The 19,478-nt window shown below is 37.3% G+C and overlaps 1 protein-coding gene across 6 annotated transcripts in view; it reads left to right on the top strand.

The window, feature by feature from the left end:
* PPP3CA (protein phosphatase 3 catalytic subunit alpha) overlaps positions 1-19,478 on the top strand; it is a 310,204-nt gene that overhangs the window by 286,852 nt on the left and 3,874 nt on the right. For 5 of the 6 annotated variants that reach the window (XM_025423202.3, XM_049105098.1, XM_035709633.2 and 2 more), the window contains 3 exons: positions 7,568-7,652; positions 14,590-14,687; positions 17,539-17,568. In XM_025423202.3, the coding sequence (XP_025278987.1) occupies positions 7,568-7,652; positions 14,590-14,687; positions 17,539-17,568 (213 nt within the window). The remainder of the gene's footprint in view (positions 1-7,567; positions 7,653-14,589; positions 14,688-17,538; positions 17,569-19,478) is intronic. The other variant, XM_025423210.3, reaches the window with a different exon arrangement.

Below are 19,478 nucleotides of genomic sequence, written 5' to 3'. Positions count from 1 at the left end.
CAGGTCATGATCTCAGGGTCCTGGGATTAAGCTCTACATCAGGCTCCATGCTCAGTGGGGAGTCTACTTCTCCCTCTCCCTCTGCCTGACACTCCCCCCTGCTTGTGCTCACTCTCAAAAGCAAACAATTAAAATCTTAAAAAAAAAAAAATACATTTAACTTAGATTCTGAAACATATTTTTGATGAGAAAGTACAATGTAGTTATAAAACCATTTTTTTAAGATTTTATTTATTTATTCACGAGAATACACAGAGAGGAGAGAGAGAGGCAGAGACACAGGCAGAGGGAGAAGCAGGCTCCATGCAGGGAGCCTGACATGGGACTCGATCCCGGGTCTCCAGGATCAGGCGTTGGGCTGAAGGTGGCGCTAAACCGCTGAGCCCCCCGGGCTGCCCTATAAAACCATTTTAAAGTATAAATAGATAATTCACTAGAGCAAAATCAGGGAAATGGAAATACAATTTCAAAGGAAAAAAAGGACATGTAAGATTTCTAAGTATCAATGAGTATCTTGTTCATGGATTTTTTTTTCTTTAAATGGATGATGGTGGGATGAAATCGCTGTGATATTTATATGCCACTAGTAAAAAAATGTAATATAGTCATTTCATTTTAAAATAGCAATGTCTATGATATTATATTCTTTACAACTATTTAAATTTGGAAGTGGAATAGTATACTTTGGAGGATAGTCGTTGGTAGATGCATGAGTAAAAAACTTAAAAGCTACAGGTTTTGGCTCTGGTTTTTTGGTTTTTTTTAAAAGCTACAGTTTTAAAGTCAGTCCATCAGTGTAAATACAGTTACTCATTGTTTATGGTACTATCCCTAAATCCAAGGACTCAAATTCCTGATGGTATAGGCAAACGTAGTAAAACACATGTCACATTCATTGCCAAGGGCAAAGCCAAGTGGATGTCTAAGTAACTTATAGATAGCATCACTTTGTTGGCATGTACAAGCTCAAGATTTGCTATTGCTAAACTAGGTCAGAGAAGGAAAAAACAAAAAAAGAACAAGGTTTAGGGATTTTAGCACATGTTTTGGCTTCTTATGGGACCAATTTGGGACATGAGTTCTCCTAATAAATAAGTTAGCCTGTATACTTATAATTTCACCATCTCCTGTAAGAAGACCAATTATAAAGGGATTCTAGAGGTATCTGAAGACTCTTCATTGTATGATATCTTGTATTTCAAAGGTGCTAATTTTGGATGAAAATCTAATTTTTGTCTTTAACACAACAAAAGATATTTTTTATCTCATCACCTATGCTTCATTCCATCATAGCCTTTATTCAAATTCAATAATTGCAGTATTTGATGAAAAATAAAATCTGGGGGTACATCTAAACTCTGCTTAATTATAATGAACTATGATAAAATCTTACTTTCAAATAAAATAGGTTTCCTACTTATTCTAGAGATAAATTTTGTAACTTTTAATAAATGTGGAAAACTGGTGAGTTTTCTCTATTAGTTTCTTAGATTCTTAAATAAAAAGTTAGAGATTTGAAGCCTATCAGCAATATATAGTTCTCAAAATATCTTTCGTTTTCCTTTGAAAAAAGTGTGGAATGTTAATGCACACTGTTGTATGGAAAATATTTATTTAAAAATATGAAAATACTTGTATTAAAAGGCCTTTAAAAAAAAAAAAAAAGGCCTTTAGGGACACTTAGGTGGCTCAGTGGTTGAGCATCTGCCTTCAGTGCAGAGCATGATCTTGGGGTCCCAGTCCTGCATCAGGCTCCACACAGGGAGCCTGCTTCTCCCTCTGCCTATGTCTCTGCCTCTCTCTGTGTCTTTTATGAATAAATAAATAATCTTTTAAAAATTAAAAAATAAAAAGCCTTTAAAAAATAAATGAGAGAATAACCCCCCAAAAAAGAAAGAAGTCTAAATAATAGCATAAATTGAGGCCAATAAATAATGAGATGGACAATTTCTGCTACTGTTTACATTCAAGGGTAAATAAATATCTCACTTTCCTCTGCTTTTTTAGAAAGGGGCTTTTCCACATTCTGATAATATGAAAATATTCCTATTTTATAAGATATCTGAGTATAAAATGTTTATGTAGCTCATCATCTTCATTTCTTACAATTACAAAAAGGTATTGAAAGCAATTAGAATCCATTCAATTGGGCATATAAAACAAAACCCTACGGGGCCAGTTTTCTCCTGGAGCTGGTTGAAGGAGGGGCAGAGTGCATGTTAGCTGCGCCGAGAACTTTTCTTTTCTGCTTCCTTCGGCCAGCTCACGCATCCCCCATTCAACACAAAGGGAGAGATGGGGACACTTCTCTTCTCAACGCCACTCTCTTTACCCTCAAAACTAAGCTTCTTCCAAATATAGTTTGGTTTTTTGACATTTTATTATTAAAATGTTTTAAACATACAAAAATGTTGAAACAGTTGGACAGTCAAAATCCATGTACCCATCACTTACTGTCTACAATTAACATTTGACTATAGTTTCTTTGTCACATACCTACCTCTGTACCCATCCATCAATTCATCTCTTTCTTTCTTTTTTGGGGATATAGGTGACAAAGTATGTTCTGTTAATCTCTACTATGAGTTTACTAATACAGAAACTTCTTGCCTGCATATACCATGATGCTCACGCCTGTACAGGTTAGCCAGGCAGCTCCTGCTTCTCCTCACCCTTCCTCACCCCAGCATGCCATCTCCATCCACACCAGACTTCTCACCCACCAATGAACATAACACGAATTCTTATGGCCTCCAAAAGTTTGAGAATTTTCTTCCTTCTATGGAGAATACCTATTGTCCTTATTCTTTCAATCTTACTTATCCTTAAGGATCCTTTAACTATTACGATTTCAGTGAAGTTTTTTTTTCATGCCTCAAGGCAATCAACATCTGCTCTCAGTGGCATGCTGGTGTCCATTTAACAACCCATTCTTCAGGGGAAAATGGCCCTAGTCTCTGTGGCATTTGCAGATTTCCATAGTATAAATTCTCTTCTGTACCACTGACATCAGGCTGCCAACGAGATGTGCTCAGGGGCGCCTGGGTGGCTCAGTTGGTTAAGTGTCTGACTCTTGATTTTGGCTCAGGTTATGATCTCAGTGTCATGGGATTGAGCCCACATTGGGCTCTGTGCTCAGGAGGAAGTCTGCTGGAGATTCTCTCTCCCTCTCCCTCTGCCCCTCCCTGCTCACGCGCATACTTGCGCTCATACACACACTCTCTCTCAAATAAACAAATCTGAAATGCACTCAGTCTACTCTCTGTTTCACTAGTGGACACAACCCAGCTTGGGCACACTACTACTACTAACACTCTATTTGTCACACTCTATTGCTGTCATTCACATGATTTCCTAAACTGGAGATCATGCTTTATTAATATGTCTGTTGCTGGCAGTTAGCACATATCAGGCTATATGGGATAAGATTCCCAAGAACACTTAATGAATAGATGATTTGGGTAATAAATTGTATTCTATCTAGCTCTTCCCACATACTCAAATTCAGTTAGCATTGAGGAATTTGCAGTAGTAGCTCAACGGGTTGGAGCTGTGAGGTGAATGCAGAGCATCTATGATGTGTGGCCTGTAGCCCATGTGGTAAGAATCTCTCTTCGCACTAGCAGTTGGCCCCTCCATGCAGTGATGCTGCTGCACTTTCCCACTTCCCTTCGTGGCTGAAATCCACCCCGCAGGGATGCAGCACTCACTCAGCAAGCCACTTGGCATGCATACCTTTAAAACTTCATGAGAAGTCAGCAAGGGGCTAAGTTAAGGGCAGAAAGGACACATGTTAAAAGCAAATCTTTAAAGATTCCCTTGGTCTGTACATTTAGCCTCTTCCACTTTGAGGAAAATTGAGTGTGCAAGATTACCTAGATTCTGGATATAGTAGCATAATACTCCAGGCATAAAAGAAGATTAGGACTTAAAAGATGAAGAAAGAGAGAGACTCAGAAAAGAAGTGATGATTATTGGAATGTTAATGCTAAATGAAATTTTATTTAATTATTTTTTTAAAGATATGAAATGTTGCCTTTCAGTTTTGGACTTTCAGGCTGTTCAGTGAAAAATAGTTACTTTGGCTTTAATGTAAAAGATATTTTATGTGCCTTCATTCTTTAATATACTAGATTTTAATTTGAGCTACTGTGATCATTTCCACAACTTAAAACAAGTATGTTGAATGTGACATTGTATTTGTATACAGTAACTAGTAAAATTCTGAAAAAAAATGTGCCTTTTCCTGATCTTTCTATAGAATATGGACTGTAAGGGCATGCAGTAGAACATAATTATTTGAAAAGGAGTTTTATGATCTCTAGAAAATACCAAAAATCAGGAATAACAATACTAAATATACATGGACCTTTGTATCTTAAACCTACTCCACTATTCTTCAGTTCCTTTATGTTCAATTTCATATTAACTCACTATTTTATTTGAGTATTTCAAATATTTGTGAGGTTATTAAAGTGTGGCATTAGTTTGATTTTGATTTTGAAATATTTGGAAAATAATGAAGGCAATCCCCAGAACACTTTAAGAGGTATTTATTCATGACACTGTTTATGATTAGGTTATTTTTTATTTTTTGAGTAAATGTGTCTTAATTTTATAAAAGGAGCAGTAAAATTTTTTATCTGTGTTATTGAGAAATTTAAAAAGAGACAGGAGTTCTTCTTAAGAACATGTAATATGACGTGAATCTTCATTTATTAAGGAGTACACCTATGAATACGTAAAGTAGAATAATCTGTTACCTACTCTTCCGTAAGTCATTTGATCTGAAAAAAAAAATTCCTTATTTTGTCATTCCTTATGACAAACAGGCTCTATCAGAATGTTGATTTTACATTTGAAATGCAGAGTTTATTTGAGCATTTTTTTGAGAATCAACTAATACTGAACTGAAAGTCATAACTCTATATAATTTCTTTCCCTCTCTTTCCAACTTAGTTTCTTACCTTTCTTTGCTCTGGTTATGGTTTTTGCAAGGCCATTATAGAAAATTTTCTGGGAGAGTATCCTTCTTACATTTTTTTCACTTATTTTATGTCTTCTCTTTTTTCATTTCTCTTAAATATATACAATTTTATTTCTAGCAACTCCTTTCTTGCCGCTTTTCTTACTGCACTTCTAAATCTAATTGCCACTTTCAGAGCTCACTCACATTTTACATTCTTTGTATCTGTTGGATGGATTTATGATCTGGCCATATTCTGTGTTGGAGAGGGTCAGAATCTCTTCCCTCATTTAGCACCTCATGACCTCTGAGTGGACGGGGTCAAACAGACTGGAACTATTCCATATAGAGTAGGAATAGCACAGTGTTAGGCTGAAAGCAGAATTTAACAAATAACTAAAATACATATAAAATAAAAAAAGTTAAGGAGACAAATTGCCATCCCACTGTTTTTTCTTTTCTTAACAAATGTTCTTTCGTAGTCTCTTGGCCACAACTTACCTAAAATGCAAGCATAGAAACATTAGACTTTTAAATGGGTTCTAGGACAGGATTTATTGTATAAAGAACCTTAATTGCAAATCATAGGTAACTATCTATTGTTAGAAAACAATATTGTTAGAGACACAGGATAGAGTTCGAGGCAGGGATCCAGCATGCACACTATTTTCTCAAATGTTGTGGCCAACAGTGTGTAATTCAAGGAGTCTAGCAAATGAGAATCCTTGGTTCCACTCAATCATGAGAAAAACTGGCTAGAAGAGTGGTTTTCTCTCATGAATTTAAACTTACTCTACTTATCTGCAGACAGAATAGCTGGCAATAGTAAGTCCTGCCAGTCAGTATGTTGGGAGATACCTGCCATGGTGTGATTGCCACAAGAAAGAAAGAAATGGCCAAAAATATGGGCTGTTTTCAGGTCAGGGAGACAAGGTGAAGAAGCAAGCTTGCTGGTACGCACCTTCTGGGGAACACCTGTGGATATGAGATGGGTGTGCCCTACAAGCACTTCTGTCAAGTGAACCCACTCAGGAAAAGAAAGTGGCCCATTATGTTTTCCTTTTCCTTGCGGGGAAAGAAAAGCAGAGGTTTTTCCTCCAGACAGTTCAAAATTGTGTGAGTGTCGATGTGAGTTTTCTTTCTTATAGAAATGTTAGGGTGTTGATTAACTCTCATCAAACATGAAAACAATGAAAAAGATTAAATCACATTCTTAAAAGCCCCCAAGAGGAAAAGCCAAAATATTTCCTTCCTAAAACATCAGAAAGCTTGTCTTTGTCACAGATTAAAAGACCAAAACTTATACCAATTACCACTCATGTCTGCAGTCTCTGAACAAATAAACTATCTGACTTAAATTGTTCATATGTATTAGGGACATTTCTGATACTACCTGAGAACAATATTATGTTGTATTTCTGTTAGAGGCAATAGAACTAGAAAAACAATCTTCTTGTGTTAACACTTTCTACAAAGCCCCATATAATGTATAACAATGATATCTTATCTCCTTTACCTTTGATTATAAAAAATCTTAAAAAGAGAGATGTTTTCCTGTGACTTACACTTCTCCAAAGATGCGTTGAGAATTTAATAAAAAAGAAAACTGATTCACTACAGATCATATAGTATTATTTTAAAAATATGCTAAAAATGTTTACAGTAACAATAACCTGCATAGATTGATTTTTTTTGTCTCATTTGGAAAAATACAGTAAGTGGTAGATATTATTCACTCGGACCTCAGTGTAACTTTTTTTACACAAGCCCTAAAATACAAATCATGCCACCATCTCTCACTAAATCCAATGCAGTAGTTTTCCATTTTTCCCTCTAGAACTTGTGAACCAGCAGAAGATGAAAGAGTATCAAGTGCAAAAACAAAAGTTTTATGGCCATTAAATAACATACATGATGTTTCAGGGAACTTAGAGAGTTGAGACTAAGTTTGATAACTTCAAGGGAGAACTTTCGAAAAAACTGTTTCCTAAAGTAGTCTTCTCAGCATGGAGCCCGGAAATGAGTAGAAAATCCTGGTGACTCACTTGATGCTTCTTGCCAATGCACACTCTCTCTGTATAAACAAAAGAGAAGAGAAGGGAACTTAATTAGAAGAGATGGGTAGGAATCTACCCAGTCAGCTCCATCATTTTTCTCTATACCTGTCTCCCCCTGAAAATCTTGAAAGTTGCCCTTTGGCATTTTGGGGACTTCTCAAGAGCCACTTCCCAAGTATTAATGACCAGATGCATAGGTTTTTAAAGTTAATCCAGAGATAAATCCACTGGGGTGGGAGGATGGTTTTGCTTACTAGAGTCGGTTATATATTTAAGTCTGTAAAATAGGGATGCCTGGGTGGCTCAGTGCTTGAGCATCTATCTGCCTTTGGCTCTGATCGTGGTCCCAGGGTCTAGAGATCGAGTTCCACATTGGGATTCCCGCAGGGAGCCTGCTTTTCCCTCTGCCTATGTCTCTGCCTCTCTCTCTGTGTCTCTCATGAATAAATAAATCTTAAAAATTTAATAAATAAATAAATCTGTAAAATAATTACATTTTTACAAAAGATCACTGACTCCTTAACTCTTCTGTTTTAAAATATAGGAGCAACAGCCGCAGCCCGGAAGGAGGTGATAAGGAACAAGATCCGAGCGATAGGCAAAATGGCCCGAGTATTTTCAGTTCTCAGGTGGGATCCTTGTTCTGGGATTTCTGTTTTAAATGTGGTTAGGTGTTACCTGATAACCATTTTAATATTGTAATCTGGTAACTTAAATATCTTACTAGAAAATATTTGCTTTTTATTATTTTTTTAAATAGAATTGTTCATTCCTCACTATCTTAGTCAAATTGAAATATACTAAATTATTTCTGTAGAGAAAACTTCTAAATGGACTATTTCATGTTTTATCATTATTTGCTGCTGGACTTTAAAACATTTATTTCACAATAGGTTGAATTTATAATGAAATAGAAAAGCTGTTATAATTTTTTTTTTTTTGAAAAGCTGTTATAATTTATTTTATTTTTCACTCTGGCTCTGTGGTAAAAGATGAATTTATCAGGTGCATTTCACTAGATCTCTAGGAAATAAACATTGAGTTTGTTTATGTGAATCAATATTGTTCTAATAAGTCATTGAGAGAAAAATAGTTATTTAATGTTTCAATTCCCATTCAGTAGTTATTTTTTAAGTAGATCATGAATCATGTTACTATAAATCCTGCATTGTGAAAACAAATATTTTCTTGAAGAGAACTATGGTTTTCTTTATTTAAATTATGTTATCTCTTCTTAGGTAAGATAAGGTAACATATTTCTCCTACAAAAATTGATTTGAAATATAACATTTATATGTGAGAGTTATATGGTCAATTCACAATTACTCACTAACAAGGATAAATGGGCATACTTTGTGAAAGAGACCATTTCCATATTGTATGATTCATAACCTAATTTTGGCCAAATTCTTGTCTCAACTCTTCCTCCTAGAGTCGCTACACAGGCTCCTTTGATCTCTCCTCTTGCTATTTCTAGTCTTTTCCTGGTAGAGTCACTAAAGAATAACTAAGTAGCTTGATGCCAAAAGCAGAGAGCTGTGAGACAGATGAAAGGCAATATCATCCTTTCTTAAAGACACCAAATCAAAGTCAATAATAGTTCTGCATTGGCCAGCCAAATCCTGAAAAGTCATGTTAAAGCTGAAAATAGAGCATCCTTACTCCTTACAGCCTAATGGATGAGGCTTCCTGTGCTCTAATGCTTTATATCCCTGACTGAATTTTCAGGACTCAGTCACTCAACCATTCAGTAATAAATACAATAAAACTTACAGCACTGATTATGTACCATGAAGAAAAAAAAAACAATACAGGGGGATAGCAAGTGGGACATGAGGCACTTATTTTAATATGTGGCCTACAAAGAACATTCTGAATGATAGCATTTGCATAGTAAGTGTGGGGGTAACCTTCAGGAAGATACAGAGTTAAGAGTATTTAAGGCAAAGGCAATAGCAAGTGCAAAGATTCTTAGGTTAAAGAAACCAGTTCAGCAGTTTTGAGGGCCAGCAAGGAAGCCTGTGTGGCTGAAAAAAATGTTCTGTGTGGGCAAGAGACCATGTAAAAATCATAAGCTCAACTGGTACCTCTGCAGAATCACTTGCTTATTCATTATGCCTCAGATTTACCAGTAAACACTCTGTATTTTTTTTCTATCTGAAGTTTCTGTGAGGAGAAGTAAAAATAGCTCCAAAATTTCTAAGTAGATGTATATTTAAGGAAAAAGGGGAAGACTTTCTTAATATAAGAATTTTTTTCCCGTCTCTGCTAGTCTTCAAACCACATGAAGGTGGTAGGGGCAATGCTATAGAATCAGGTAGGTCTTAAAATTGGAAAGTCCCTCCAGTCCCCTGCCTGAGGGTACACAAGATGTAATTATTCCCAGCTGAGAAATCATCCATTTGCACCCAGTGATGATCAGTGACTTAAGATTGCACAAATTGGTGGAAAATAAAAACAAGATATATTTTACTGCTTTCCTATAGTAAAAACGTCTATACTAAACCGGGAGAATGCAGGGATGTCTAGCTTGAGAAAAGTCAGTTAAGCCTAGTAAGTAATGATTGAGTATTGAACGTGAACAATATATGAGTCAGGCACATTGAATACCAAAGGGGAATGACAGGCGTGTAGACAATAAACTATAATGTGAGACAATTAAATGTGTGCTAAATACGTTAAGAGATGCCCTGCTGTGGAAGAGAATGGGGCTCTGTGGAGCTCTTCTCTTTCCTGAAAAAAATGTTCCTGACATGGAGGAGCGCTCTGAAGGATAGGCTGGATTCCATTAGGTGATGAATTGTGGTAAAGGCATACTGGGGAGCTGAGAAGTCATCAAGGACACAGTCACATGGTCCTAAGAGCAATGCTTTCTAGGCTCTTGCTAAGTGCTCAGTGCTGTGCCTCGTGATGTATGCATTTGACAGTAATCCACACACAAACTTCCAAACTCAATGTGTCGCACTAGTGAGGAATCTAGTGGAAAGAGAAGCTGAAAATGCATTTAAGTCCAGATCCTTGACAGTCTTGAATAGCACGTTAAAGTACTTCATTTTTTTGCACGTAGGCAGTAAGAGTCACAGGATGGTTTTCGTAGGGCGAGAGGCATGCTGTAACCCATGTTTAGATACCATATGTTAGTGGCAGCATGAAGACTGGATAACAAGATGACTCATTTGATGACAGGAGGACATTTTGGGAGCTATTGAACTAATCCAAGCAAATTAGGCTATAAGAGGAAAGTTACAAAGAAGAAACAAATAAGAGGAATTTGTGAAGCTGGAAATTTTAGGATGTCATGAATGAATGCGCATGGTGGTATAAATTTGTCAGATATAGCTGTACGGCATAGCCCTCACATTTTGATAATTCGCCACATTATAAGGGAACCAGAAAGCTGTCTTTCAGCAGCCTTGGCAGGTAAGGTATTTGCAGTGTGCCTGCGATCCACCAATCAAATGAATGCACATAAAATTTCTGTTTGGAAATGAGCATCCTGAAGAGGCAGGAAGTGGGGAAGGTGATTCTTCTGTCAGGTGTGATATCTGAGGGGCCAGCACAAGAACTTCTTTCTCAGCATTTGGGGGGCTAACTACACAGCATTCGCGTGAGCTTCGATGTTGGCTCTGAACAGTAATGGCAGCATTTCGCAGAGCAGATTCCACAATGTAGATGGGCACTGGTGCTTTTTTGAGCTGCAGGGCATTCAAGTCTGGCTCTCTGGATCGGTGAGTCTCTCATATCCTTTAGTACATCTCTCTGCTGTCAAAATTAGCCAAAGTAGGTTCTGTCATTTGCTCTAAGAATTCTGACCTATGCAGGGGGTGATGAGGGAAAAGAAATGTTCTAAGAATATTCCATATGAGTTCTAGACTATGCGATGGATAAGGACGGTAGTGCTGTTATCTAAAAAAGAGAAAGTATTTCTCCAATTCAATATCTTACAGGTATTTTGGGGGAAGACTATGCTAAATTGAATTGGGCATACTTTCCTCTAGGATGCTGGTGGAATATTTGTTCAGAGTCAGGAAATTTGCCCTAGAGCTTCAGAGAGAGAGGATAGTAGGAGAAGCAGTCATGAGAGGGGACACAAGACTAAAGCAGCATTAGTGGGGTAGTCTCACTATGAAAGAGAGTGAACATAGTAGAAAAAGACAAGAATCCTCTAGAGTGCTTTCCAGTAGAAATGTAATGTGAGCCACATCTGTAATTTACATTTTCTAGAAGCCGCAGTAAAGGAATTGAAAGAAATGGGTGAAATTAATTTTAAGAATGTCTTCTACGTAACACATGCATTGAGGATTTTATTTCTTCAATGTATAGTCAGTATAAAACCTCTGAAGGTGATGTTTTACATTCCTTATTTTTGTACAAAGTTTATGAAACCCAATGTGCATTTCATACTTACAGCACATCTCAAGTTAGGTTTCAAGTGGGTAAGAGCCACACATGGCTAGAAGCTTCCATTTGAGAAAGAACAGGTGTGGAGGAAAAAGATCATCCAAGGGACTGAGAAGTGGATGCCAGAGGAGGAGAACCAGCAAAGAAAGTGTTTACAGAGCTGGGCAAAGAGTCTTTCCAGAATAGGGACGTGGCCATCCATGCGAAGTACGGCAGAGGTGCTTGTTTAAGTGAGAAGTCATTGAAGGTGTTTGGAAATGACAGGGAAGCTGCCAGAAACCATGAGATCTCAGGTTTTGTGCACAGCAGGAGCAGAAATCAGAATATAGGGAGATGAGGAATATCTATTGTTCAGTGCAAAAGGAAAATGGAGCAAGGAAGCCTAATTTTGAAAATGAATGCAAAGAAAAAGATACGTTCATTTCTTTAGAGGTACTCCCAATTTCCAAATCCATATATTAGTATTGGAGATGTTTCTTTTTTTTTTCTTAAAGCTTTTACTTATTTATTCATGAGAGACACAGAGAGAGAAAGAGAGAGAGAGAGAGGCAGAGACCTAGGCAGAGGGAGAAGCAGGCTCCATGCAGGGAGCCCAACGTGGAACTCGATCCTGGGTCTCCAGGATCACACCCTGGGCCGAAGGCAGCACTAAACTGCTGAGCCACCCAGGCTGCCCAGATATTTCTTCTTTATGTGACCTCTACTGGTTTGACAGCAGAAGCCTGAAGAGGTTGCAATACCTATATGAGGGCAAATCATGATTAATGACCATCTCAAACCTAACATTCTGAATGAAGTCAGCTGCAGTAAAGAATACAGAAATCTCAAATGTGAATAACACTGCCATTCTACATTCCATTTCTCTTTTACTCATTCTTTTAGAAAATTTGTTTTGAATGTAGATTATATACCAGGTGCTGTTCGGTCTAGATACTTAAAAAAAAAAAAAAAACAATAGAGGAAAAAATAAAACCTAGTTTTTCAAGGGAAATAAATGCTTTAGGTAAAAATACAATCAGCAAGGGGAGATAGGGAGTATATAAATAGCCTTCTCAAGGAAGTCCTCACTTAGAGGGCTATACTTGAGCCGAGATTGGAAGACAGGGAAGTAGCGAACCATGCAGATAAGGGAGGGAGAGTGTGCCAAGCAAGGGCTGAGCCCTGAGGCAACGTGTACCACAAGTGTTGGAGGTACACTAAGGGAAGTGGACACTGGTAGGAAATGGAATCTGACTGATGAGTGAGGTTAGAAGAGCGTGGGTTCAGAGTTAGTTTTCAAAGGCTGTGGTCAAACCTAAAGATTGTGCCTTTCACCCTTACTGAAGGGAGAAGCCTTTGGAAAGCTTTAAATAGGAAGGGACAGGGTCTGCATATGTATTAAAAAGCCCAGCCTGGGGATCCCTGGGTGGCGCAGCGGTTTGGTGCCTGCCTTTGGCCCAGGGCGCGATCCTGGAGACCCGAGATCGAATCCCACATCAGGCTCCCGGTGCATGGAGCCTGCTTCTCCCTCTGCCTGTGTCTCTGCCTCTCTCTCTGTCTCTCTCTCTGTGACTATCATAAATAAATTAATTAATTAATTAAAAAAAATTAAAAATAAAAAAATAAAAAGCCCAGCCTGTCTGCTACACTGAGAATAGGCAGGGATGGAGAGAGAGAGTGTGATGAGGATGGAGCAGGGAGACCAGTAAAGAAGCTGCTGGAACCAGCCAGGTAAGAGATGCTTGTGGGAAGCAAAAGAAGTCAGCCATGAAAGGCTACATGTTGTATGACTTTGCTTATATGAAACATCCAGAAGAAGCAAGTGTACAGGAAGTAGATTAGAAGTTATATAAGGTTGAAAGAAATGGAGAGCCACTCCAGTGGACACCAGACTTCTTTTGGGGCGATGAAAATATTTTAAAATTGATTAAGGTGATTGTTTCACTACTCTGTGAAACACACACACATTGACTAAATCACCTAATTTAAATGGATGAATTATATAGGATGCTAATTATACTCAATAAAGCTGTTTTAAAAAGAGAAGTGGTAGTATTGTGAGAAGTGGCAAGCTGCTGGAAATATTTTGAGGGTAGAGCCCTCAAGGTTTGCTAATTGAACGAAGGTGCAAGCAAGTGCAGAGAGAGGATAGGAATTGAAGGGGTGATTCTTTAAGCTTAATTAAAAGATGAAGTTGAAGAAAGGTTGTGGAAGTAGCTGGGTTTTGGGGGGATAGTTTAAGAATTCTGTTTGGGTCATGTTAGATATCTTCATAAAAACCTGGCTTAGGTAGTTCTACATATTGTAAATGTGATATATATGTACGATAAACATTTTTTCTGGTTACGTAGAATTACAGTGTCTGCCATGTGGAAAGAGATGAGCTTATTCCTACTTCATGGTTATTTAATCATTATTATTTATTAATAAATCAAAGTGATAAATAGTGCTGTAACTAATAAATGTCATTGAAATGATGATTTACATGAGTCTGTAAAACAATTGTCACAATGAGTAATACAATAATGTGATTTTTGCAAATCAGTGGGGGGAAGCACTGCTGAAAAGAAAAGATGGGAAATGTGACTAGTTGCTTTCCTGGCTGGTTGTCATCATTTGTCTTCTTATCATGTGATGTCAAAATTACTTAAGAGCCCCCCTCCCCCCGAATGTAACTTCTAGCCCCCTAATCCATAAACCGTACAGTTTTCTTTCTTTTCTTTTCTTTTTTTTCTTTTTTTTCTTTTTTTGTTTTTACATCTCTCATACATACTCTTTGGTTTTCTCTCCCAAGAGAAATAAGTTCCACTTATTTCTACTATGCCTTGGCTGGAAAACTTACATCAGCACTCTCCAGGGCTCATTTTTAACATATTTATTGGTGTCACAGAGGATGCCCACCAAAGGCTCTGTATGGCAATGCCTCCTTACAAAATGTGAATTGTTTTCTGTATCTTCGGGACTCAGAAGAGGCTGACCCTGCACAAGTGTGTCAGTGGACACAGTCGTGGCAGCTATTCATCGACATATTAGTTTTCTATGAATGTATAAGAGCGCATTATGTTTTAAGTAAAATAAAATCCAGAGAGCCTCAACAGAGGTAAATGTGAGTTCTGATACACATTTTTCCCCTTTTTTGGAAAGAACCTAAAAGCCACTGTTATCCCTTCCCTTGTGCCTTTCCAGAGAAGAGAGTGAGAGTGTGCTGACACTGAAAGGCTTGACCCCCACGGGTATGCTCCCCAGCGGAGTACTTTCTGGAGGGAAGCAGACACTGCAGAGCGGTAAGCAGACCTGGGGATATGACTGTGTGCGGGGAGGGGGGGCGGGGGGGGCAGGGCAGCTCAGGCCCAGGTGGCTGTAGGGCACTGATTTATTCATCCATGTAAGCTTGGCCTTGGTCTTCTGCTCTGCTCAGTAGGAAGCAGGGCTGAAACCCCACATCAGTTTGACAAAATATGCCCTCTTCACTGGACTGCAGTCTCCACCCACTGCCCACCCCACCAATCTCCCCCCATTAACTGCCTACTCAGGCCTGGCCATGAGACAACTCACCTAGGATGGACATACCCATGATAGCTTTAACAGCTTGGAGCCATTCTGTTGCTAAAAATGACTTTTGAATTACATTTTTGCTCAATGTTCTGGTTATCTATTTGATTGAAAAAAATAAACACACGCGGAAATATGCTTCCGTTAAGTCTAGATGTTAGTGGAGAATGGAGAGCGTAAATAGAGTGACTTCATGATCTACTTGAATAGAAATTGGGAGTCCTATGTGTCTTTTCTCTGATTCCTCCATCCAGAAAATAAAAGACTGAGTAGAACCCCATTTCATTTTTGAAAAAGAATGAAAACATTTCTGTTAAAGATTTTTTTTTTAATTAAAATGTATAGCTTTCTGGACAGGTGTTATCTATTAGAATTTTTTGTGATGATGGAAGTTTCTGTATCTGTAGAGAGGCCACTGGCAACATCTGGCTATCTAGCACTTGATTTTATCTTGCTATTTTAACTATCATTAATTAGAGACCAATTTTAATAATACATTATGAAAATTTGCTATTAGATTAGACTTTAACTAAATCAATGAATAAAAATCAAGAAAACAAAAATCCTCTATAACATTTTGAAAACTAATCGCAGCCTCTTGCTTATTTTCCCATATCTTTCCCTGAATCTTTTTTTGTGTTCTTTATTCCTTCTCTATCCCTCAATCTAGAAGATTCTGATATTCTTATGGTTACATGATTTATACACACCTATGTAGAGAATCATGCTCAATGTCACTATAATTTTCCTATGAATTTATCCCCAAGTTAACGTCTCTGGCTTCCACAAAAAGACACAAATTTGTAAATGATGATAGTAATATACATAGAGGTAAATTTCTCCTTGAATTTATAGCTAAAAATTATTTTAACAACTTCAAAAAACAAAATTTCCCCCACCAAAATAAACATGCTCTCTAAAAAAATTAACATAAATGGATCATTTATATGCAGAAAATGCACAACTACCTAATTGACTGCAATCTGCATAGTTTCTGATAAGCATTTTAAGGTACAGTGAGTGTATTATCAGAAACTATGGGCCACATTTGCTTTGGAAGGATAAATTTAATAATGGGCAGTGCATATTTCTGACTCATTGGTGCTGGTGTGGTTCCAGATTGTTGCTTTACTTTTGAACTTCAGTTATTTAAGTTCTTGAAATTCTTTGTTTTGTTTCTAAATTTTCACCTGTATCTTAACTTAGGTTATTCGTTTTCTTTTGTGTTATTTTATGTTAAATCCATTGCTTTGTGTTATTCTGTGTTGAACTCTCACACACATAAATGCATACACGCGTAACAGATGTAAGGGTTGGAACTTGAAAACTCAGGATATATTTTAAACCACATACATTAAAACAATTTCAAAATCCACTGTCTGGATTTCAAATTGTCAAAAGGAAGAAACTGCTTAAACTTTACTGTTGAGCTTTTCTCCACGGTAGTAAACATTTTACATTTTTATCATAAGGAATTTAGAATGCACTGTAAGGAAATTATAGTGCACATTTGGCAGTTGCTCTAGTTTTAAAACCTTAAATTATAAGAAATACGCAAATTAGAGTCAAGGGGTAGAATTTTAATATTAAACATTTTGGAGTTACAGAGAAGTTTTACATTTTAGGCCTTAATTAGGGAAATATCAGCTAGCCTTAATAACATGGAAAGACTTGTACATCTGTATTACTGAGACTATAGACCCTAACCTTATTATAAAATTTGCTGAGAAAGCAATGGACTTTTAAAGTGATGCCTCTGAAATATGCTGAGGTTTCAATATTTAGACTGCCTCTTCTTTAAAATGCTGATAGAATTATCACTGCAACTGACATGTTACCACTTGATTATAGCATTTCAAGAATTTCCCTTCCACAGATGATGTTCCAGTAAGGAGAACTGACTTTAAATTGGGTTGCCTGGCAAAGGAAGTCCAGACTATACATACAATTGCCCATCTTTTCCGCTTGTCCCTCACCACTCCAGACAAGCTTTGTGTTTGTCTTTAAAGAGTTACATACACTATCAACTCAGACGCATTGATTTTATTCTTCCTCTGGACTTGTACACAAATACACACACTCCACTTTTCCACTGCACTAGGAATCACACTATTTAATATTTAACAGTGTGAATTATCCCATTGACATTACACCACTGCCTCAAGTTCTTGCCATTTTGTCTGGCATTTTAAAATCAGCAATCGCCAAGCATAGTGGTGGTTGTATTATCTTGTCTGTGTCAGGTGTACATTTTAGATGGACCTATTCTCATTGATTCAATCAAAATAAAAGAAAACTCTCCTGTTTTCATAAAGAGTTGACCATTTTGTCATTTCTGTCATGAACAAAAACTAGTTCACTCAGGTGTGTACAGCTCATGAAATAAACTTCTCATTTTTGTTGTTTTTTTTTTTTCCCCTTTGTTGCCTTTTACCATTTCTGTTTTGTTGTCTGTGCCAGAATCCAGCACTTACAGGAACATTAATTCTCTGAGCTCCCTTGATCGTCACTGATTTGTTCTTAGAGTTAAAAATCCTCTGCTCATTTTTCTCATTCATTTTGCACCCCCTTTCTTCTCTTCAGCTACTGTTGAGGCTATTGAGGCTGATGAAGGTAAATTGGCCAGTCCCCTTTCTGTTGTACCTGCAACAGATAAGGGCTCTGCTGGGTGTATTCATATTTTTTATTTATTATTATTTTTTTTTTTTGCTGTAGCTTGTACAGAGTGTGTGGGTGTTGGGCTAACAGTTGTGGCTCAGTATTAACCAAAATGTTCTTGCTTTAAAGGGGAAAATGTCCTTTTATGGTTTGTTTGTTTGTATTTTTTTTCCCTTAAAGCTATGTTTGACTTTGTACACAGCGAACCTAGGATAGTCACAGAAAACCAAAGGATTATATATCTTGAACGATGTGGGGTGGGGGTAATGGCAGCTGTTTTGACAAATATCACATAAAGTAATATTCTTTGAGCTGAACCATGTCCCTCCCTCAAATTATTTTCAGTCAGCACTGACGAGAAGAGAAGAAAAATAGCTTTATTAATTATAGTCTTCAGAAGTTTCTAGCAAAAAAAAAGCGTTCATTTGAATAGTGCTTTGTTGTAGTTCAACATTAATTTATGTCTCTAAAAAATATTCTAATATGAGGACAGCTGTGTATGAGATAAACAGTTACGCTAGTCTTACAAATTTTAATCTACTGGTATTTGTAGGACAGTTAGCACCAGCAAGATATTATAAAGAGTTCAGGAATACCCAGTGGCTGTGACAGTGGCCATTACAAGAACAGTGAATATCCAGTCCTCACCTGATTGATGGTTCACAGAGTGTCTGCTTTGCATCAGGCACTGTGCTAGGTGCTATAGGCGGAATCAAGAACTCCACCTCATCCACTGTGCCCTAGCACTGCTCAAGGAAAAGAGCATTGACCCTCTAGAAATTACTTTAGAATCAAGTGCTTGAACAATATATAGTTATGAGAGGACTGCCTATCAAAATAGTTTTTAATATTATCCATAACATGCCCTCTGGAAATTTTAAAAAGAATAATTTGAAATTCCCCTTTAAAACAAATTTCTTCAGTTGTATTTTGTTCTTGCAAGATCACTTTTTTTTTTATTTTTCCCTAAATTGTGTGCATATGGTCCTTCGATAAGATGTAAAAGTGCCACTTTAGACTGTTGAATTTGCATATGATTTGGATACGGTAGGGGAAACGATAGCACTGTAAGAGAAAATACAACTGCTTCCTAAATAGCAGTGAATAAACTGCTATTTATGTGGGAATTCTCTATTCCTCTTGGCAAATTCTAATCTGCAGTGTGCATTCTTGTTGATAGTTTGGCTGTTTTCTGTGGTTTCTGTGACTCTGTGTTGTGTTAAGTATACTACCAATGTAAATTGCTAATACCCATTGTCTGACCAGCAACTACAGCAGAGCACATTCTTCCAGACCAGGGTTAGCGAATTGATTAGAGATGGAGCCCCATTCCGGACATATCCATTGTTCCAGCTAGAGTTTGAATTTCTATGCTCTCACCCTATTGGCTTTTAAAACCTAGAGCTGCCTCTTTTACCATTTAAATGAGTAAAATCACTTCATAAATTATCTTGTTGACAAACTTCTGCATTTATTCATTATGATGAAATGATATTCACAATGGTTTAGAATAAGAATAGAACACCACTCTTTGCCATTATTTTGTCCCTCAAAATAATTGAGTGTTCAGGGTGGGTGCTCATTAGACAGCTCTATTTTGCAATATGTTACCAAATTAGAGAAGAATTAAGAAGCTTTGCTTTGGGCCTTGGTCTTTCCCCATTTCCCCATCTTCTTCCTCTCACAACTAACTAATCACCATTTTGCTAACTTTTACAGTGCAGAGGGGTAACAAACTGTGTCTCGCCATTTAATGAGTTTGGAAGCAACGGTTGTAGATCTTTTAAGAATCTCATCCATGCTAATGAAAGTCACCACACATTTGGGTAGAACTGGCTGACAAAGTTTCAGCTTGATACTGCTTT

The sequence above is a fragment of the Canis lupus genome, chromosome 32, assembly GCF_003254725.2.
Source record: "Canis lupus dingo isolate Sandy chromosome 32, ASM325472v2, whole genome shotgun sequence".
In the NCBI taxonomy this organism is placed as follows: Eukaryota; Metazoa; Chordata; class Mammalia; order Carnivora; family Canidae; genus Canis; species Canis lupus.
The sequence above is the reverse complement of the archived record's forward strand: the minus strand, read 5'-3'. Positions and strand labels throughout refer to the sequence as shown.